Raw genomic sequence first — 23,426 nt, forward strand, 5'->3', positions numbered from 1 at the left:
TACATTTATTTACTCTGTGATCATTCAGACCAGCTCAGAATTTTCATATGGAACACAACTACTCCTCATTGCTTGGCTGAATTGTTTTGCTGAAGGTGGCTTATAAATCTGCCATGCTATACACTTGAAAGTTAGCTCCTGGGACTTCCTGGATGGTCCAGTGGCTGGGCCTCCGTACTTCCACTGCCAGGGATGTGGGTTCGATCCCTGGTTGGGGAATTAAGTTCCCATATTCCTTGAAGTGTGGCCAAAAAATCTAAAAAGAGAAAGTTAGCTCACTAAATTTTTAAAATTTCCTTGGCCTTCCAACTCTTTTCAAATTCAGTTCAGTTTAGTCTCTCAGTCGTATCCGACTCCTTGTGACCCCATGGACTGCAGCATGCCAGGTCTTATTATTATCAGCCTCTAGAGGTCAGTGTAACCCAATATATAATATTCAGCTTTTTGCTCAGTTAAGCTATAAACTCTTTACATGTTTCACTGTGGCCTTGTGTATATAGATTTGAAACCTAATGATATAGCATAGAAAAGCATAGATCATGAGTGGTAACTAAGAGCTACATGTTTAATTTTCATTCTGTTGCCACCCGCGTGTTAAAAGAGAGGAAAAGAAATCTGACTAGAAATAGGCATGAAAAACAGGAGAGACACAGTATAATTCCCCAGTTTGATTGCCTACATGACTTCTCAAAAGTACAAGCAGATTCTTCCAGTGCTTTAAACATCTCCCTAGTAGCAGCCTTTTTTTTTTTTTTTGGCAAATGAACTTTTTTTTCAACACTAAGCAATATATATGTATTTTCTCAAAGACTTAAAGGATACAGAAGAGTCAGACAGTTGGAGAACTGCAAGCCTCTTTCAAAATGCTTTACGTAACGAATGAGACAACCGGGAAAATCTTTCTACCATGGAAAAAGAATCACCTAACTTCTCAATGCATTAAAAAAAGAAAAATTAGGTATGTCCAAAAGAGCTACTCACTTCATTATGTGGAGAACTATACCCAGAAAATATATATATACATGTCAAGATATAATTTTCTCAGAAATTATTTGCTCCTCTATAAACTATATGTGAGTTGTTGTTTTTACAAGATTATATGCTGAGGATTTGGGTTCTGAGTTTTTTGATAGAATTTGTCTCTGACAAGATTCTTTGGTTTTAATTCGTAAGTCAAAAATGCTCAAAACTACTCTTACCTCAATTCTTCGGCTACTATACTTCATGTCAGAGATAGAAAACTCTGTAATAAGAAAAATAATAATAATTATTATTAGGTATTCTTAGTAGTAGGGTGAACACAGTCAGCACTAAGCCAGGGGATGTGGATGGAGTGATCCTGGCTCTGAGGTTTGAGGAAAAGTTGGTAAAATGAAGTTTTTCCAGATGTGATCTACATGGAGGTGGGTGCAGAATCACCACACAAAACTACTGCCACTTAGGGGGATGTTATTTTAACACACTGGTTTTTATATAAATACATGTTATACATATGTTTTATATTTATAACATTTGTACACACATCGTCTGACATTTATTTACTTATTTTTATTTATATTCCTTCTGGAAACACGCGCCCTCTGGATCAGAAAATAGAGCACTTATCACCCATGAGTCATCCCAGTGCCAGTTCCTTGCACCCCGCTTCCCTGCAAGCTGGTGCAATGAGAACCAGATATTTCCCTGCACACGTGGTGAGGTTGCACCACAGGAGGAGACCCTGAAATTAGGAGACTCAGAGCTTACAGAGAGTGTCGGCAGTTCGAACCATCTTTCCCTTCCAAGAAAGAGAGACCTTTACTATGAAATGTATGCTAATGTCTCTAGGAGAAAAGGGAAATGTGTCTCTGAGTCTTGTTTGTTTGTTTCTTACCCTAGAAAGTTAAGCAAACGGCATTTGGCAAAATCAGCCTTGATCTTTCTGGAGCAGTATCTTATCTCTAATTTTCAAGCCATATTTGTCCTTCAATCCTTTTTTAAATTGGTCTCTCAATGCTTTTTACTCAGAAAACCCAGACTTCACAGAAATGTGAAAATATTTGCGTATTATTGTCTCGCAACTGTTGTTTGAACTCAAATATGGGATACAGCATAAAGTCTGAAGGGATGCAGGGAAGGGTGAGATGGAATTTACCAGGAAGGGTAAAACCTAGTTGTTTTCTTCTTACGAAAACATCAGAATGGTCCCTAAAACCCCACTCACCATTGCAGCTTAAAGCTGAAGCCAAAGGCTCCAAACGTATTCAGGGTTAAAGTGAAAGTAGCTTAGTCATGTCTGACTCGGCGACTCCATGGGCTGTACAGAATACTGGGGTGGGTAGCCTTTCCCTTCTCCAGGGGATCTTCCCAACCCAGGGATCGAACCCAGGTCTCCCACATTACAGGCAGATTCTTTACCAGCTGAGCCACAAGGGAAGCCCAAGAATATTGCAGTGGGTAGAAGAAGGCACATAAATGGATGACGTGGGGCAAGTAGGGACAGTGGTGAACCAAAATCATGTGCCCCAACTACTGGGGCATCCATTTCCCAGTTTCAGTTGGTATTGTCCATTCCGGCTGGGTAATCCAGCACTGCTAGATCTTCCAATTGCCAAGGGAAGCCAGAAGGCTGGAGACTTTATGTGAAATCTCCCTCGCTTTCTTTTTAAAAATACTCTGAAGGCAAAAAAAAAAAAAATGTCTGTAGGACCTTTTTTAGGCACAGGCTGCCGTTTTGAAATTTCCCTTCAAGAAATCTCTCTGAGATGTATAACAGGGAGAGAAGCCATTCTCAAGCAAAAAACGGTAACCTAAAAAGAGGATCCCAATAAGAAAGGATGCAGGCATTCTGCTTAGCCACAACTGGCCAAAGAACCACCCAATTCTTTATCCATTTATTCAGCCAATATTTATTGAGTTCCTATTGAGTAGCCAACACTGTCCCAGATGATGACAATATAATTGTGAATGACAGACAGAATTCTTGCTCTCATAGAGGTTGTATTCTAAAGGTTGAGACATTCTGTGTAAAATATATTACAAAATAATACTAGAAATATAACTAAATATGATTTATAGTTGGCTGCATAGGTACAATCCTCTGAGCTAAAAAATCTTTCAGTTATTATAAATATTTAGAGGGATACTCTCCAGTATTGATGAGGAATGACATGAGATGGAAAGGCACTCTTTATATTTCTGGTGAGAATGTAGAGGTAAGATCTTTCCAGTAGGTAATGGGATAATATTTATTGAATGCCTTTAAAAATGTGTATCAAAACTTGCCTCCTTAGGGCAGTAGGTAGCATGTCAATCTCATAAAAAGAGTATTGAACTAAAAGTATGAGTTAAAAGATTGAATGTACAAATTTTCTTCCTCTCTCTCCACAAACTCCACTAAAATGATAGTAAACTAATTTAAAGGAACTCCCTAGTGTCCAGTGGTTAGGGCTCAGTGCATTCACTACTGGGGCCCTGGTTGGGGAACTAAGATCCTGCAAGTCGCCCAGCCAAACAAAAAAATAAATAATTAAAAGGTAAGGAAGAATAACAACAGAAACCCAGCAGGTAAAGTAGCACATGCATGACATCAGTGAAATTTCTGACAGTGAAAACTATATGGATAAATAATAACCTATTGAGTTGTCAGCTTTCTCTGCAGCAGGGAGAACTCAACAAGAAACGAGAACCCCAGAAAGGAGAAGGAACTGAAAATATTAATACCAGACACCTCTAAAGGTGGGGATGCAAGTAAGACTGAAACAAGGGGTTGCTTCAGTCTGTATGAGCAGTAGATTCCAGACTCCCTGTCCTGCCCCAATAGCTGAGGGTTGCTCTTCTCCATTCCTGGCTGGAAGTGTATACTCTGAAGAGCCTGAAAGATGCTAAGGTGCTAGGTAAAGCTGAGAGCAGAACCGGGGTGCTGGAGTGAAAATGTGAGGATAAATGAAAGCTTCGACCTTGACATGTGACACTCAAGTCTTATAACCTACAGGCAGGAGGCTGGATTCTTCTCACTGGAAAACTAGCTGAGAGAAATCCCTCACCCAGCCATTCACACCTCTGCCCATTCCACAAGTCCGCGTGAGCCCCTGGCACTTTTTAGACTCCCCCTCTTAAAAACCAATAATCACCAAGGATCAACTGACATATGGGAACAGCCTCTAACATGAAAATATGGAGAACAAAACAGAAAGAAAGAAAAGAGCTCAGAGGAAACAGAGATGGTGAAAAACTACCATTAATATAATCCATGCATCTTCAGGAAGCTCCTGAAATTATGTACCCCCCCCCACCCCGCCGCCGCCAAATGAGGTATAAACCAAGGGAGAGGAAGCTGTGTACGCAGCACACAGGGATCAAACACAGAGAGCCAAGGCACTTCCAGGATCATAGTGAGGAACTCCCAGAGAGACAGCTGGTCAGGAGGTCCAAGGACCAAGGAACACAGAGTGAAACGGGAGGGCAGAATGTTCCAGGAGTAATGTCTCCAAAAACAAAACAAACCAATGAATTACCTGGTGTGCAGTTGCCTGTATTGAGGTGCGTTTCTCAGGTCCATTAGACAGGATGGGGATGAATTAGCGACAGATATACAGAAAGTAAACAAATGCTGAAATGAAGCGGTTATTAAAGACAGGATAAATAGAATGTCTCAAAAGAAAAGCAACGCCATCAAAGCACAGTCTGGGGCTCAGCTGTGAATGATATTTTACCTAGTCATAATAAGGGAGACATTAAATATTCATTTTTTTTAGATAATAACAATGAATAGTTTTAATAATGACAATTTAATCCTTTGAGTAATTGTACTTATTTATATGATCCAAATTATATTATTGATAATACTTAAAATATTAATTTTTCAAAGAAGGTAGGTTCCATCATTCTATAGCATCCTTAGATCTATTAGATTTTCAAGGTTTTCATAGCACACTAGGCTAGACAATTTGTCTATTATTCAGATATTTTATTTTTATTTCACTTCGTATAGTGAACATAGATTTATCATTTTATATGAAATTAGAAAATAAATACATTGGAGAAGATGTTAGTATATATGTTTCAATGACTACCCTGCATATATTTTAAAATTTCCATTGGAAAAAGGAATAGAGCTTAAAACTCTCATTATCACTCAGTTAATTTGGAATCTGCAATAATGCAGTTTAGAGCTTGGAAAACTGTCTTACCAAAAAAATTCATAGTGAATATAGCTAACATGTGTGCAGTGTGTGTGTGTGTGTGTGTGTGCACACCATCACTTCTGTGGTGTCTGATTCTTTGCTTTTGAAATGAAGCTGTATCATCATTTTTTTGTAAATATGAAAGCATGAATCTAAACTTCTGATATATTTATTAATACACCTAGGATATGTTCAAAATTAAGATAAATTATTCAAATTTTATATAACTCACAGACAAGTGCTTCCAAAACACTTGTCTAAAATACTTTCATATTTCCCTTTCTTGGTAGTTTTTTTTATTATTTTCTTCCACATTCTATACATTTTTCCTATTTATTCCTTATTTATTTTATTTTATTTTTTAAATTTTATTTTATTTTTAAACTTCACATAATTGTATTAGTTTTGCCAAATATCAAAATGAATCCGCCACAGGTATACATGTGTTCCCCATCCTGAACCCTCCTCCCTCCTCCCTCCCCATACCATCCCTCTGGGTCGTCCCAGTGCACTAGCCCCAAGCATCCAGTATCGTGCATCAAACCTGGACTGGCAACTCCTTTCTTACATGATATTTTACATGTTTCAATGTCATTCTCCCAAATCTTCCCACCCTCTCCCTCTCCCACAGAGTCCATAAGACTGTTCTATACATCAGTGTCTCTTTTGCTGTCTCGTACACCAGGTTATTGTTACCATCTTTCTAAATTCCATATATATGCGTTAGTATACTGTATTGGTGTTTTTCCTTCTGGCTTACTTCACTCTGTATAATAGGCTCCAGTTTCATCCACCTCATTAGAACTGATTCAAATGTATTCTTTTTAATGGCTGAGTAATACTCCATTGTGTATATGTACCACAGCTTTCTTATCCATTCATCTGCTGATGGGCATCTAGGTTGCTTCCATGTCCTGGCTATTATAAACAGTGCTGTGATGAACATTGGGGTACACGTGTCTCTTTCCCTTCTGGTTTCCTCAGTGTGTATGCCCAGCAGTGGGATTGCTGGATCATAAGGCAGTTCTATTTCCAGTTTTTTAAGGAATCTCCACACTGTTCTCCATAGTGGCTGTACTAGTTTGCATTCCCACCAACAGTGTAAGAGGGTTCCCTTTTCTCCACACCCTCTCCAGCATTTATTATTTGTAGACTTTTGGATCACAGCCATTCTGACTGGTGTGAAATGGTACCTCATAGTGGTTTTGATTTGCATTTCTCTGATAATGAGTGATGTTGAGCATCTTTTCATGTGTTTGTTAGCCATCTGTATGTCTTCTTTGGAGAAATGTCTATTTAGTTCTTTGGCCCATTTTTTGATTGGGTCGTTTATTTTTCTGGAATTGAGCTGCAGGAGTTGCTTGTATATTTTTGAGATTAGTTGTTTGTCAGTTGCTTCATTTGCTATTATTTTCTCCCATTCTGAAGGCTGTCTTTTCACCTTGCTAATAGTTTCCTTTGTTGTGCAGAAGCTTTTAAGGTTAATTAGGTCCCATTTGTTTATTTTTGCTTTTATTTCCAATATTCTGGGAGATGGGTCATGGAGGATCCTGCTGTGATGTATATCAGAGAGTGTTTTGCCTATAAAATACTTAGGAATATATCTACCTAAAGAAACTAAAGACCTATATATAGAAAACTATAAAACACTGGTGAAAGAAATCAGAGGACACTAATAGATGGAGAAATATACCATGCTCATGGATTGGAAGAATCAATATAGTGAAAATGAGTATACTACCCAAACCAATTTATAGATTCAATGCAATCCCTATCAAGCTACCAACAGTATTCTTCACAGAGCTAGAACAAATAATTTCACAATTTGTATGGAAATACAAAAAACCTCGAATAGCCAAAGAGATCTTGAGAAAGAAGAATGGAACTGGAGGAATCAACCTACCTGACTTCAGGCTCTACTACAAAGCCACAGTTATCAAGACAGTATGGTACTGGCACAAAGACAGAAATATAGATCAATGGAACAAAATAGAAAGCCCAGAGATAAATCCAGGCACATATGGACACCTTATCTTTGACAAAGGAGGCAAGAATATACAATGGATTAAAGACAATCTCTTTAACAAGTGGTGCTGGGAAATCTGGTCAACCACTTGTAAAAGAATGAAACTAGAACACTTTCTAACACCATACACAAAAATAAACTCAAAATGGATTAAAGATCTAAATGTAAGACCAGAAACTATAAAACTCTTAGAGGAGAACATAAATATTAATTTTTTAAAGCACAAAGATTTCAAAGATTGCGTTGTGTGCAGAGAGTAATGTTAAATTTTTAAATCCTAATATCTATGAGCAATCAAGCACTGTAGTTATAAACATATTATTTAAAAATGTGGAATTGCATTCTAGAAGAAACCGGAAACAGTATTTGTGCTTCTTATTTCTTATTTTTTATTTCTGCTCATCTGTCTTTTCTGAATTTTTCTTAAACAACATTTATTGATTATCTTAAGATTGCATGTAAACAAAAAAAAAATTTTTTTTTAAGAGAACAAACACCAGCCTGGTAAACCCAGCTGATTTTTTCAGACAAGATCATAACACCTATGGAGCAGACCCCATTACAGAATACTGACCTAACCCAGTTTGTTTTTGTTTGAATGTGCTGCTTTTATTACATCTTCAAGATTCTCTGTGGTTTGGCCAAGAGAAATGCTATTTCCACAATGTCCAGTTCAGTCTCTCCATCTATCCTTTCTCCACTTGGTACCTGTACCAACTGCCCCTCCTTTTCTCTAAACTCACCTCCTCTAGAAAACTATGTTTCTCCTTTTTTTCCCTTAATAATTAAAGTGGGGCTCAGATGGGAGTTGTGAGCTCTGAACACATGTGACATGGTGCTTAAATATGTTGGCTTTGGAGATGGGGGTCCAGGTTTGAACCCAGCCTCTGTAACCCACTAGCTATGTGACCTGAGCATACACTTAACCTCCTGAGGCCTCATTTATAAAACAAGCATGTTAATATTAGCTATATCAGTGAACATTTGTGCCTTGAAGTAATAAGCACTCAATAAATGTTTACTGCTGTTGTTGCTACTAATTCAATATATTTTTTTAAATAGTTATGTGTCAGATCTGGAGCTTTGTGTGGGGAGGTGTAATGGTTTTTGCCTTTGTCATCTGGTGAAGACCAGCACATAAAAAGATAGTGACAATTTAGCATGATGTGTGTTGGTTGAAGATAAGGTTAGGATCCTATGGGAGTCCAAAGGCATGGTGACTTATCCAGTCTTAGAGACATTCAGGAAGACTTCCTAGAGGAAGGCATATCTAAGAGCATACCTGAAGGATGTCTTAATGTTCCAGCGGAAAAAACAGTATGTGAAAATATTCACATATCTGTTCTGGGAATGGAAGGCATTTGGTGGTGCTGATGTTTATTGTCTGGTGAGGAAGAGTGAAAAGAGAGGAGGCTGAACAGAGGCTGTGGAGAGCTGGGAGTGAACTTTGCAGATTTCAAGGAATAAGACCCTTGGGTCTATATCACAGTCCAGTTTGATGTTGACTTTTACACACAGCCTCTAGAAACACAGCTTCAACATCAGGTCAACTGAAATCAGCCAGACAGGGAAGGACAACTATTCAATGATTTCACTTTTATGAGGGACCTAGAATAGTCTATTTCATAGAAATAGGAAGTATCAGTGTCTATCAGAGATAACAGGAGAACAGTGGCTATCAGAGATAACAGGAGAAAGGAGAGTTTAAGTTGAATGGGTGTTGGACTTCCCTGGTGGTCCAGTGTTAAGAATCCGCCTGCCAATGTAGGAAACATGGGTTTGATCCCTGGTCTGGGAAGATTCCACATGCCATGGAGCAACTAAACCTGTGAGCTACAACAAGAAAAGCCCTGCAGTGAGAAGCCTGAGTACCACAACTAGAGAAATCCCCATTCTGCAACTAGAGAAAGCCCTGACCCAGCAATGAAGAGCCCATATGCCGCAGTGATGACCCAGCACAGCCAAAAATAATCAATATATAAATAATGAAAGCATAAATTTAAAAAAGTCCTGTGGCTGTCAAGCTTCAGTTTTACAAGATGAAAAGTTCTGGAGATGCAGTGTTGATGTTCATGCCACAATATAAATGTATTTAATGCCACTAAACTGTATGCTTTAAAATGGTTAAAGTAGTACATTGAATGTTATGCACATTTTACTGCAATAAATTTAAAATTAAAAAAAATTTAAATGCTGTTTCATTTAAAAATTTCATTTAAGCTCTACTCTCACACCCTAATGCTTCCCTGGTGGCTCAGATGGTAAGTAGTCTGCCTGCAGTGCGGGAGACCAAGGTTCAATCCCTGGGTCAGCAGAAAGAAATGACAACCCACTCCAGTAACCTTGCCTGGAAAATTCCATGAACAGAGGAGCCTGGAAGGCTACAGTCCATGGAGTTGCAAAGAGTCAGACACAACTGAGCGACTTCACTTTTCTTGCACCCAAATCCTACCATAATTATGCTTTTTTTCTTTCTCCTTTGTTTGACCTTTCCTCTGTTATGCAATACCCCTCATTGCAATAAGCCAATAAATATAAAATTGCATTTTGCAAGTTTGTCTCTGGTGGTTTAGGTCAATTGGTTTAGGACAGTGTTAAGCAGATATCAAAGACAGCAGTGCACTAAGGGGAAATGCTGGCATCAGTGTGCTATCTAGTAAATAAGTTTTGGGCTAGATAGAACAGCTAACTCAAATCTTGAATAAAAGTATCCTCACCGTATGCCCCCCAAAGCTCCCACAGATAAAGATCAACCAAATATGAATTCCCTGTAAAGATTTTCAAATTCTTAAGAAAAAGATGAATAAAGAAATGTTTATTGACCAAAGAATAAAGGAATCACTGTATAATTCAATAAACTCACCTTCAGATTTCCTTGGCTGCCCCTTCAGAAAGTGAGGAACATCTCTGGCTACAGACTTGGAGATTATCGTTTCTAAGTGAGGTCTTGGCAACAAAAAGCCCAAGTTCGTATTGAAGAGTTCCTGGGAACGTTCCTCTTTCTTTGCAAGTAAAGGCTCCGTGGTTACCATTTTTGTCCTGAAGCCCACCATCTCAATGTTTTTTGGAAGTGAAACAGAATGTGCTGGTGTCCATTCCTGATGCCCTGAGGTTATCTGACTAAAGGGGGAAGGAAATAGTTTAATTTAAAAGTCATTCCCCATGTCTTCTGGATCTCCAGTTCTTAGCCCACCTGACATCACTGGAAAGTTTGGAGGACTATTTCCAAATGGTACTGCTGAGTGGAATAGCTGTATTGCTGAAAGAACAAGACCTCCCCATTCTCTGACTTGCTCCCCACCTCAGCAGCCCTCTGCCACTCATACTTTGGTTTTCCCAGTCTCTGTTTCCTCAAGTAGAGAAATCAGAGGAGGAAAAGGCAGAGATAAGGGGGTGCACCCTTGTACTTCTCCAAAGGCATTGACCAGAGGCCTTTGACCATTCTCCAAAAGCCCAGTACTTCTCAAACTATCTTTGGTGAAGAATCCATTTAAAATTTTACATTGCATCATGGATTGAAACTTTTGTAAAATGTAATCAAAGTGAATGACTATAAAAATTAAACAAAAATTGAAAACGTGAAAATAAAAAAATTTTCCACTATCAGATCAATAAATATAAAATTACTTGACTAAATGGCTACACATCTTTTTAAAGGTTTAAATGTCCAAGTTCTATACTGACTTCATTATTGACTGGTAACAGAAGGACCTCAGAACTCTGTTTTGAGTGGCACTGCTGCAAGGTCAGCAAATGATGGTCCTTGGCCCAAATCCAGCCTCCAGTCTCACTTTGGTAGTTTGATTGGATCATATCCACACCCATTTGTTTATACACCATCCATGGAGGCATTCAAGTTACAACTGCAGAGTTGACTCATTGGAACAGAGGCCATATGGCCCACAAAGCATAAAACATTTATTATCCAGCTCTTGCCACAAAATTATTTATTATGACCCCTGCTTGGGGATGTTTTTCTGAATGTGGGTTGCCACACAAGTATATACTTTAATTCCAATCTAACCTTTCAAATAATACTTCTTACTTGTTTTCTGGTAATTCTTCTTGGCCCATTTCTTGGGGATGGATGACATCTCTCGGAAAAGTAACAATAATCTCAACACCTATGAAAGTGCAGGTCAGTAATAATAAGAAGAAAGTAATGAATTCCAGGGGTAATCAGGAATCAAATGTTTTATTTTTGGTTATTTGGCTCATGTATTCTTAGTAATTACATGATGAACATTAACTAGGAACTGAGTTTTAACCATCTTTGTATCTTTCCTGTCCTAAATAAATGCTTGCTTAAAGGGCAAAGAATTTGTATAACAAAACATTCCAGAAGTAAAATAAAGCTTTATGATGAGCAGTGTTTTCTCCCTGAATGGAGAAAACAAGGCCTCCTTCTGTAAAGTGTGACTGATATCGCCTACTTCACAGGACTGTTGTGAGAATTAAATGAGATAATTTATGTTGCCCCATCGGAACTTGCTTATATTTGTCATTTGGTCATCTCTTATCTGATTCCAAGGAGCGACTTTTAGTATAACCCTTAAGACAGAAAGTTCCAACTTATAGAGTGGATGCATGCCTACAAAATAGCACATTAAACAAATTGACATTAAAAACTAGTGTGGGGACTTTCCTGGTGGTTCAGTGGATAGGAGTCCGCCTGCCAAGGCACAGGTTCAATCCCTGATCCAGGAAGATTTCACATGAAATCTTGTTTCACATGAAATCTAGTTGCCACAGGACAACTAAGCCCATGCACCACAACTACTGAAGCCTGCATGCCTAGAGCCTGGGCTCTGCAACAAGAGAAGCCACTGCGATGAGAAGCCTGTGCACTGCAACTAGAGAGCAGTCCCCACTCACCACAACTAGAGAGAGCCCTTGGGCAGCAATGTAGGCATAGCACAATCAATAAATATATAAACAAAAAATAAATAACATTCAAAAAACCTTGTGTGAACCATACCAGAACTGTCTGTCCTTTAAGATTTTCACCTGTTCACTTTTTCCTAAGTTTTTATCAAGTATATGATATAAGTATATCAAGTATATGACAAGTGTAACTCATTGTGCTAAATGTAAGGAAACAAAGAAGGTACAGCTGTGGCCTTAGCAGAGACTATAAATAAGAAAGCGAAGCACATAGCCAGATAAGCACTGTGAAAGAAGTGTGCAATGTGTGTGTAGAACATAGAGGCATATCCTTCGAGGAAGATGTAGGGCTTTTCCCAGTATTCAGCTTATCCATCTAACTGTCAGAGCCATTCATTCAGTCTGTGGATGCTGGAGGAGCCATGGTTTTAATCAGCTCCACTGATGGAAGAATAGTAGAGAAGATTTGAGCAGGTCGTGAATCAGAGAGACCTGGGTCTCCATCCCTCCTCTGCCACTTCTGGGGGGGACCTTGGGAAAGTTACTTATTAGCTATCGTCATCAGTGTGTGCATGCTATGTTGCTTCAGTCATGTCTGGCTTTCTGTGACCCTATGGGCTATAACCCACCAGGCTCCTCTGCCCATGGGATTCTCTAGGCAAGAATACTGGAGTGGGTTGTCATGCCCTCCTCCAGGGAATCTTTCTGACCCAGGGATCGAACCTGCGTCTCTTAGGTCTCCTGCATTGGCAGGCAAGTTCTTTACCACTAGCACCACCTGGGAAGCCTAATCACCATCAGCGTATCAATTAAAGTTTTTATTATTTTTAAAGGACATTGGATATTTTGTCAAATATATGGGAACCACCATAAGGAAAGCATTTTTAATGTTAAATGTTTATGCTTGTGTTATTTATAAGAGTGGTGCATTTAAAAAAAGTAAATATTTCCAAAAGGAGTTTTGTGGGGTTTTTTTTTTTTTTTTTGCAGTCTCTAAAAATCAAGTTCCCTTGGAATGGTGGATTTTCTTTTTAACTTTTCAAATATCCTATCACCACACTATGTAGCACAACATGACAGGCTTAGGATTATAGAGCTGTGAGGAACTTAGAGGTCATCGGACCCAAACCCTTCGTTTTAGAGATGAAAAAACTGACAGTCATGAGGTTGTGAGATGGCTCATGGCCACTTTTGTAATGAAAGGCAGATGGATGTCTTTCATACCATTTTTGTAGTCATCCTTGAGGGCAAACACCTAGCTGACATGTTAGAGTAAGAAAAACATACAGCATACATTCCTAATAACTCAACTGTCAGTGAAAAGGATGCTCTGTAAGACTAGGCACAATTAGACTTTGCTGTAGAAGTTAGAAAATTGGGCAGTATATTCACTTGAACATGTTCTTAACAATGACTGTATTTTTAGAATCATTGAGGACTAATAAACCTAGATGATTTTTTTACCAAGAATGTTTTTAAGTAGATTTAATAAACTAAAAATTTGTTAATTGGTTGATTTCTCTTTTTTTAAACCAAGGAAGTAAGATGCAATAGCAAGTATAAGAAATTCCTGACTTTTTAGACATTGTGAAAAGTTAATGGTTCCTAAATGGGGAAAAAACATTTGGTTGTAAATGGCAGGGTGAGGGGAAGGATATTATAAAACTTTCTGACACCGAAATCATCTTGGAACATATATACTCTCTGTTTTGTCTTTTGAACACTGTGAGTGATCATAGGAGCCTCTGAACCTAAGAGTGGTCCAGGAAAGCGGATGTACTGTCACATGTGAAAATAAAACACTTGCTCCTATCTGAATGCATCTTTCCAGAAAGAAGATGCAAATTAACCCCACCAGAAAATGTTATAGTAGAGAGAAACTAAGAGGCATCATTTAAACACAACCAGAAACATAAACTTTCTTGCAGAAAAGAGGCAAATGATATTCATAAAGTCAGAAAATGATGACTAATTATTAATATAAGTGCTAAAATTTTAAAACAAAAACTTATTTGGCCTAGCCTAATCCATTCAATGAAGAAAAATTATTTTCTCCAGAAAAGTCTTACTTTTCTGTGTTTTCTACTTGCTTTGTTTAAATGGATGGGAATCAAGGTTCAAAATATTTTGATAACCTCTCTACCTTTTGATAGTTTCCTAAATCATGATTTTCAACAGAATTTTTTACAGCTACATTTACCAGTCTTTTTTTGCCACTAGTTTTCAGAAAGCTAACTTGAGAGATGGATACCCAGGAGTTACACAAGAGAAGATAATACGGAGGTATCCTTTTGCTGATATGGGTGTCAACAGCAGAGGGAGGGTCTAAGGTCAATGTAGAAGCATTTTGTATGCTAGTTGTGGCTGAGGCAGTGTGATCTGGGGGTCAGTGACCAGTTTTAAGACGTAGCTACAAGAATTCTTTATGACAATCCAACCTGGGATCTGTTCTTCTCCTTTGTTTTTCAATGGTCTATAAACTTTTCTAGTAACTTTTAAAACTTCCTTTCTTTTCACTCAAGTAGAGCAGATTTTGTTATTTGCACATAAGAATCCTGATAGATATACACTGTAAGCCTAGGAATTTTAGAAAATACGTTCTCATTCACTCACGAAAATAATAATTTTACATGCTCAGTTTCCAGTCTACAAGGTTTGCATCTGATATGTTCTGGGAAAATAGCTGATTAAGGAATGCAAGAAGATTTTTATAATAAGGAAAAGGATGAGGGATTGGGGTGAGAGGCAAATTGTATTTTATAAATTACCATCTGTAAAAGTTCATAAGAAAGCAAATGTGTGTTGCAGGAATATTTTTAGCTGTTAAAGACCAGGGCAGTGATCTAAACATTCGAGTTTATATATATTTTAGTTAGTGAAGTTTCCTTTTTAAAAGAATAATACAGTGAACAAACAGATATAAATTAAATGATTAAATATGCATATCTACCATCAAATAGTCACATGGATGTGCATAAAGTCTTTATAAAGTGTGCAAACACTTAAACATTAACAACCTGGGGTATGTTAGAAGCATGTAAATGGAATTTAAAGAGATTTATTGTTATTTAAGATGAATACAATGCACAATAATTCCCCAAACATTTTTATTTCAGATTTTGTGACTTGAAAGAGTTACTAGCTTACTGAAGACTCTTATCAACTATGAGAAGAAAACTTAGAAACATAATTTCTTCTTTAGAATGTATAACTCAAGTTATGAAAGCCTAAAACTGCAGGAAGTTAGTTGAGATGCTGCCTAAGTGTTATGGTTCCTACATGAAAATCTAAAATATTACATACAAATTGATTTTAAAAGTATTATTAATATGAAGGGACTTTCCTGGAGGCTCAGATGGTAAAGAATTTGCCTACAATTCAGGAGAACCGGGTTCAATTCCTATAAGCACCTCAAATGGTAAGTCATCTCTAAATTGAGCTGAATAAACACAGTATTTAAACTCTTAGAAGGTGATGGGGACACAACTGGGCTTCTGAGAACTCAGATTTGAAGTCTTTGAAACGCAAAGGCAGATCACAAGGACTACCTGGAGGGGATCAGGACTTGTTTATTTTAATTAGGTCTTTCAGGGTTCATGATGTTTATAGTTTCTTCCCTGCCCTCAGCCAGGAGAAAGGAGGTACAGAGTGAGTTTGGGAAAGATGGGAGGCTTCCCAGAAGAGGGCAGCATTGCATAAGGGGTCAAAGGAGACAGTGGCTAAGCTAGCACAGCCTTCAGGGTGGTTAACCGGGATGAGAAAAAAGACATCCAAGAGGGCAGCTTCCCTGGAGTGTTAGAAAGGCAAGGAGGAAAATTACCAGAAGAGAGATTGGAGCAGTTCAAATAAACGTTTCATTTAAGAAGTTTATAGGGGAGTAGATGACAGACAAATGTGATCGCTATGATGACTATGTTCTGCAGTGAGAATCTAAATACCTTGTGATCTGTTCAATGCAAGGGCATTTAGGGATAGGACAGGATGACACATTTGGAATGGGTGTTGTTTTGGAAAATTCCAGACTTATGGCCTCCTAGAATACAAGAGTGCAACTTGGGCCTTTAGTTCTTTGTTCAGTCCCCCAACTCCTGCCTCAAGGGAAGAGGTCTGGGATGACAGCTAATGGAGAAATGTTTGGTCCTGGAAGAGAATAAGGCTTCCCAGGTAGCACTAGTGGTAAAGAACCCACCTGCCAAGTCAGGAGACATAAGAGAAGTGGGTTCAGTCCCTGAGTTGGGAAGATTCCCCTGGAGGAGGGCATGGCATACTCACTCCAGTATTCTTGCCTGGAGAATCCATAGGATAGACATGGTGGGCTACAGTCCATAGCGTCACAAAGAGTCGGACACAACTAAAGTGACTTAGCACGCACACATGAACGGAAGAGAACAGATCCCCGTAGCTGCTGGAAGATTTTGAGAGAAAAGAAGTGAGGGCAAAGGTGCTACCAGACAAAAAAGGAAGGAGATGAGAACAGCAGGTTGAGCTAGAGTAGGGTAGAACGAAGGAGAGACTGGATAGGTTGCCAAGACTCACTGATTCAAATATGGACCAAAGGCTAGGATTTCTTTTCCTCTATGCTTGTCTGAGATTTCAAAGCTCTGCACTGAGCATGACTGAAATCAGGGGGAAAATCCAAATAATCAATATTGTCTTTGTAAACACATCAAGGACAGAAGATGGATACCTTCTGTCCTAGGTTGCCAGTCTTGTCCATCACCACTTGGATCTCCTTCTTCATTAATCAATATGGAATGAGAGCAGTCATCATCTTGGTCAGACTCCTGAAATATCATAAAATAGAAACTCAGTTTTTCAGTGTAATACTTGGTTGGCAGGGTGAATATTGATTTTTTTTTTTTTCTAGGCTAAAGTTTCACATGGCTGATTCCTTTTAAATCGGATAAAGTATTCAGGACTAAAATAATGGGAAAGTGTTTGTCTCCAGAGCACCAGGCTTAGACAGACGTGAACGTGATTAATTGCATAATCAAAGATGAAGCTGAAATTGCATAAACACAGAGAAATTCAATATTTTATACTTTATCATGTCTGTATTCAGGCTGTTAAGCTGCCACCAATTCCATCCGAGTGGGTAACTGGAAAGAATCCTTTGGCCACAGCCAGTGAACAACCCCAAAGGAACATGGTCTTTTCCATAATGCCTCCCTGGGGCATCATTTACAGATGGTGAGGGTGGAAATCCTTGCCCTACATGGAAGCTGCAGATATAACCTTAGACTGAAAGGAGGCAGCAAAGCTGATTAAAGTTTTCACTATGACAGCCTTCTGATCTAATCGTGTTATGCGACTTCTCAAACTTCCCTTTTACGATCTAGAAAATGATCAAACTGCTGAAAAACATTGTTGAAAAGCAGCTTAACTTAAAAAAAACAACCAGCTTGACTTACAAAAAGTATTCCTGACTCTCTAAAGAAGAAATGTTTTCTATGAGAATGCATTGTTGTTGCTAGGTTCCTCCTTTAGAAGTTGTTGCTGGTGATTTTGCCCCTTTTAGTGGCTAGAACAGTGATAGATGCAAGTAGTAGTTAAAATATCCCATCCTACCTGGATGTTATAATTGGCATTCTGGTTTCTGTGATCCAGATGAACGGTCTAGTTAAGCAGACTATTGGATAAAAAGTCTTTGCCCTAAATGCAGATGTTTGTCGGACAAGCAAGCAGACTTTATCATAAAGCCTCTGATATTTCATTCACTAATTCCCAAGAGAGTGTGGGAATCTTTTCACCTTGTTCATTTGACTTATCACTACCATTAAAATATTTTAGGTGTTCAATTTTTTAAAAACTTTTAATTTTGTACAGGGGTGAAACCGATTAACGACGTTACGGTAGTTTCAGGTAAACAGGGAAGGGATTCAGCCACACATAGACATGTATCCATTCTCCCTCAAACCACCCTCCCATCCAGGCTGGCACATGACATTGAGTGGAGTTCCGTGTGCTATACAATAGGTCCTTGTTGGTTATTCATTTTAAATATAGTAGTGTGTACCTGAGCATCCCAAACTCCCTAAGTGTCCCTTCCCCTTGGTGGAAGGTGTTCACTTATAATAGCTTAGTTATCATATTTTACTTTATATAGCAGTACACGCTTTGTAAAGCATTCTCTACCTCCCAGCACAGGTTAGGGGTCCTACAATCAGACCATCCTGGTTGTCAATGGCAGATGGGACAGCTGGACAGGTTCGCCCTGATCCTAGACTGTTGTCAATTTTACTGCTTATTCTTTGCATTTCAAAAATTCTACCACTCTCTGGCAAATTTCTTCTCCCTCCCATCCAATTACAAAGCGTGAGCGGTAGGGTATTACTATTTTATAAAATGCATGGAAATACCAAAACAGCAGTTCTTTAAAGAGCAGGAGACAAAATCACCTATAATCCTACAAATAAATAGCAAACTCTGTTCACTTCCCAAGTGTTTAATAATAGAGCTGTATCATGTCATTTCATATCTGGCTTTTTTACTTATGATGTATAAATTACATAGCAATTTACTAAGTAAATATCATTTTAGTGGAATTTTATCAGAGGGTCATAAAGATGTTTAGTAAGTCCCACAAGTGTTATGATATAAACCCCATCATGCATAGTAGGCAGTTTTTAATTCTTCATTATCATACATAGTGCTGTGAACATCTTTACATGTAATACCCCAATTTTGTATTATCTCTTTAGAGTGGATTCTTAGACATGGAATTATAAGGAATTATTGATCTGAAGAATATTAGAATTTTTTTTTACATACGTTGCTTTAAAAGTAAATTTACACTTACTACTTACTGTCCACTAGCAGTGCATAAGTCTGTTTCACTACCTTCTCCCTTATCAATGAACAATTTTCATTTTTAGTAATGTGATATATGATCTGATTGTTTGAATGTGCATGCTTTTGTTAGTAGAAGTGTTGGAGATAGTTTCAGATGTTTAGTGACCACTGAAGTTTCCTTCTTAGTGTGTGTGTATATATATATATATATAATTTCTTTTCATATAATGTCTAGAACACTCTGTGAGACTTCAGAATATATCTCTTCCATTTCATATAATTAGAGTGTTTCAATGAAATTTTTAGGCTGAATAAAACTAATTAACACTAATTTTTAGTGTTAAATATATAACTGGTTCTCGTTTCAAGTTTCTATGTTGATTAATGATCTGCGGTTGGTCTCAACTGCTCAGTTCATTTATTATTTGGTCCTTGAGGAAAAGTTGGAAGATGCGGAGCATGGGCAAACTACCTGCAAAACCCATAACAATGACCAGCATTTATCCGTACAGTGCCAGACACTGCTGGACCTTTCACATATTAGCTAACTTAATCCTCACAAAAACTCTAAAGGTAGAAACTATTACTCCATTTATACATGAGGTTCAGAGGAGTTAAGTAACTTAACCAAGGTCACCTAGCAAGCCAGATTCACACCCAGACTCTGAAGTCTGGTTACAGAATTCATAATCACTCTGCTTTCTTTCTACTATGAAAAATTTGAAACAAGAGAGTCTCAACAAGAACCAGAAGGAAATTAATAATAGTGAGAAAATTAAGAGAAAGAATACCCAAACATAATTTATAATTTTTGCACAGGAGAAGATAAAAGATGTGTGATCCCTACAAACTCCTGACAAAAAACTTCTTCCTTAAAAAAAATAAAAAATAAAAACTGAAAAACCATAAGCATCACAAACAAAAAGGATGTGGGGAATAATACCTACTTTGAAGATTAACATGAAAATGAATACAAAAACAGCAACAGCTCAGAATTTTCTGTTTCTTTTAGAATCTTAAATATGAATGACTTTAATAGACTTCCCTTGTGGCTCAGCTGAAGAATCCACCTGCAATGTGGATCAAACCCAGAGTTTGATCCCTGGGTTGGGAAGATCCCCTGGAGAAGGGAAAGGCTACCCACTCCTGTATCCTGCCTGGAGAATTCCATGGACTGTATAGTCTGTGGGGCCGCAAAGAGTCGGATGCGACTGAGCGACTTTCACTTTCACTGGGTGACGGAGGAAAGGTTAAAATAATGCGGTCGTGAGTGAAGGAGAGAAAACGTTAGAATAGCACATCCCAAATAAATGGAGCCCATCAACCATTCACAGTAATGCAAGAGGTGACAACAGACTAGACAGCATAGCATTCTAATCTGCAAACAACAGAATGCCAACCACACAGAAAAGAGGCATAGAAATCATACGTAATTAAATTTGGAAAGAAGATTCTTCTTAGATGAAAAGAAGATTGGCAGAGGCCGTGAAGAGCCTCTCAGGAGCAATCCTACAAGCAAAGCAGCTGCATATATTTGTAAACTATAAAAACCTATTGCAGATAACCCAAAAAGAAAGCAAGCTTTCATTCAAAGAAAAGAAGTAAAGAAAGACCTTGGTTTTTTTTTTTTTTTAAACCCTAGAGAAAGCACTAGAAAGAAGCAAATTCAATAGTGAGAGTCTATCTCTCCCTCAAAAATGAGTTCAAAGTTATTTCAACCATAATAAGAAAAATATAGAGTGAAAGTTCAAAAAATATCTTAGAACTGCATAAAAAATTAACTACATATGAAGGGACTTTTAGTCTTTAAAAAAAAAAAGCAAGTTTCCTAACTATACCACAAAAAAATGAAAAGTAAGTGTGTTTTCTTTTATCAATTTCTTTCTTTTTAAAATTTATTTTATTTTTATTTATTTGGCTGCAGTAAGCATATGGAATCCACCTCCCTGACCAGGGATCACACCCAGGCCCACTGCACTGGAAGGCAGATTCTTAACGACTGGACCACCAGGGAAGTCCCCTCCTGCTGTCTCTTGAGTTATTAAAGTGATATCTTACCTATTCCTTAGCTCATTCATCTGGCAAATCACTGGAGCAGTCAATTTGGGGACAGACTCAGGAGGATGAAGTCAGAGAATGGGTACCGTGGTCTGGGTGGGGTTAGTCTATGAGCCAAGGTTTGGGTGGGATTAGAAAGAGGAAAAAGTAAGGGACATTGGACTTGGAGCTGTGAGGGTTTAAGGCCAAGACTAATTTTCATCCTAATCTTATGATTTGCTCTATGTGCTGTGCTGTGCTGAGCTAAGTCACTTCAGTCATGTCCAACTCCTTGTGACCTGTGGACTGAAGCCCACCAGGCTCCTCTGTCCGTGGTATTCTCCAGGCAAGAATAGTGGAGTGGGTTGACCTGCCCTGTTCCAGGGGATCAAACCCGTGTCTGACCCAGAAATCAAACCCTCGTCTCCTGTGTTGTCTGCATTGCAAGGCAGATTCTTAACCACTGGAGCTTCAGGGAAGTCCCAAAGCTTTGATTTTTAGATCAGCTAGGTTCTATCACTGGGGTGGTTACTGTTTCTCCTCCTTGCAAGTTGAGAAGAACAGAGGCTACTTTGCAAAGCAGTTAACGGTAGTCACTTCTCTTGGTGGCAATTCCTGGGTGAGAGTCTTGTGTGCCGCTGGGCCTTCCCTGTGGAGCCTGATGGGAGCTGTGTGTCCTGAGAACAGGGGAGAGAGTGGGACAGGTGGACTTTGCAGATAGTGAATGGGCCGGAAGTAGGTAAGTACTCTTAAATGGTGTGATAATGGCCATCTATGCATGCTAAGTCCTTCAGTTGTCTCTAACTCTTTGTGACCCCATGGACTGTAGCTCGCCAGGCTCCTCCATCCATGGAATTCTCCAGGCAAGAATACTGGAAAGTGTTGCCATGCCCTCCTCCAGGGGATCTTCCTGACCCAGGAATCAAACCCATGTCTCTTATGTCTCCTGCATTGGCAGACTGATTATTTACCACTAGTGCCACCTGGGAAGCCCCGTCTGCTCTATTCATCTGCTATTAATAACTTGGCCAGAGGAAGGAGATGAAATGTTAGGCTGGGCAAGAAACGGGTAAAGGAGAGTCACCTCTCTCCTCGTTGACGTATTGACTCACTGGTGACTTCGAAAAAAAGCAAGCCTCTTAGGGAAGTAGGTTGTGATCTTTTTACCAGTGATAACAGCAAAAAAGGTAAACAACCCCCACCTCCTGCCCCCAAAAGATAAAGTGATACATTACCTTCTGCCTTATTATTGCAGTTGACAATTGAATATTCTTATATCCTGTCCCCATCCTTCCAATAAATTCACCCTCTTTTTCTTATAAAATCAATAGGCAAAGTTTAAATTATGATTATTTGAGTATTGTACTATACTGTATGTATTGCACTATAGTCATGCAATAGAAATGTAGTATGATTATACTTTCTTTCTTGCATAACTTTTATCGTACATAAACCCCAAATCCCTGTTTTTATTTCATTCACAATTTTATTTAATATTTAATTCATTTTCTTATATTTTTTAAAATCTTAAATCTTCCCAACCTCCAGTGGTCTTTCCACGTGGTTAAATATATCAGAAAATATACCAGTTCCACCTTCTTCTTGGAAATCCCCATTATCCTGTTCTTCCTCACCCCAGCGATTGGAGCTCTTTGTTCTCCAGACTTCATACATGGGTTGAAGCCCTGGGACTTGCTGTCTGTTTTACACCAAGGATATCCTCCTCTCTTGTGTTGGGTTCCAGATCCTCTGAATCATGGATCCAATTTTCCCTTCTGTTTTTATCTTATCCCCTTAATTTAATAGAGTACATAGTAGCTTCCTTAAAAGGCATGTGAAATGTAGAACGTTTACTCATTTGCATGTCTGAAAAATGTCTTTATTCAACTCTAATATTTGGGGAAACAGTGGAAACAGTGTCAGACTTTATCTTTTGGGGCTCCAAAATCACTGCAGATGGAGACTGCAGCCATGAACTTAAAAGACGCTTACTCCTTGGAAGAAAAGTTATGACTAACCTAGATAGCATATTCAAAAGCAGAGACATTACTTTGCCAACAAAGGTCCGTTTAGTCAAGGCTATGGTTTTTCCAGTGGTCATGTATGGTTGCGAGAGTTGGACTGTGAAGAAAGCTGAGCGCCGAAGAATTGATGCTTTTGAACTGTGGTGTTGGAGAAGACTCTTGAGAGTCCCTTGGACTGCAAGGAGATCCAACCAATCCATTCTAAAGGAGATCAGCCCTGGGTGTTCTTTGGAAGGACTGATGCTAAAGCTGAAACTCCAATACTTTGGCCACCTCATGCGAAGAGTTGACTCGTTGGAAAAGACTCTGATGCTTGAAGGGATTGGGAGCAGGAGGAAAGGGGATGACAGAGGATGAGATGGCTAAATGGCATTACCGACTCAATGGACCTGAGTTTGAGTGAACTCTGGGAGATGGTGATGGACAGGGAGGCCTGGCGTGCTGCAATTCATGGGGTTGCAAAGAGTCGAACACGACTGAGCCTGAACTGAACTGAAT

At 38.7% G+C, this 23,426-nt stretch overlaps 1 protein-coding gene across 5 annotated transcripts in view; it reads right to left on the bottom strand.

Moving 5' to 3' along the window:
- Nucleotides 1-23,426, bottom strand: part of MAP3K19 (mitogen-activated protein kinase kinase kinase 19) — a 41,985-nt gene that overhangs the window by 12,620 nt on the left and 5,939 nt on the right. For 4 of the 5 annotated variants that reach the window (XM_010853650.1, XM_010853651.1, XM_010853649.1 and 1 more), the window contains exons 3-6: nt 16,763-16,859; nt 11,237-11,315; nt 10,055-10,311; nt 1,200-1,243 (exon numbers count right to left, since the gene is read on the bottom strand). In XM_010853650.1, the coding sequence (XP_010851952.1) occupies nt 1,200-1,243; nt 10,055-10,311; nt 11,237-11,315; nt 16,763-16,859 (477 nt within the window). The remainder of the gene's footprint in view (nt 1-1,199; nt 1,244-10,054; nt 10,312-11,236; nt 11,316-16,762; nt 16,860-23,426) is intronic. The other variant, XM_010853648.1, reaches the window with a different exon arrangement.

The sequence above is a fragment of the Bison bison genome, unplaced genomic scaffold, assembly GCF_000754665.1.
Source record: "Bison bison bison isolate TAMUID 2011002044 unplaced genomic scaffold, Bison_UMD1.0 scf7180017864330, whole genome shotgun sequence".
Lineage (NCBI taxonomy): Eukaryota > Metazoa > Chordata > Mammalia > Artiodactyla > Bovidae > Bison > Bison bison.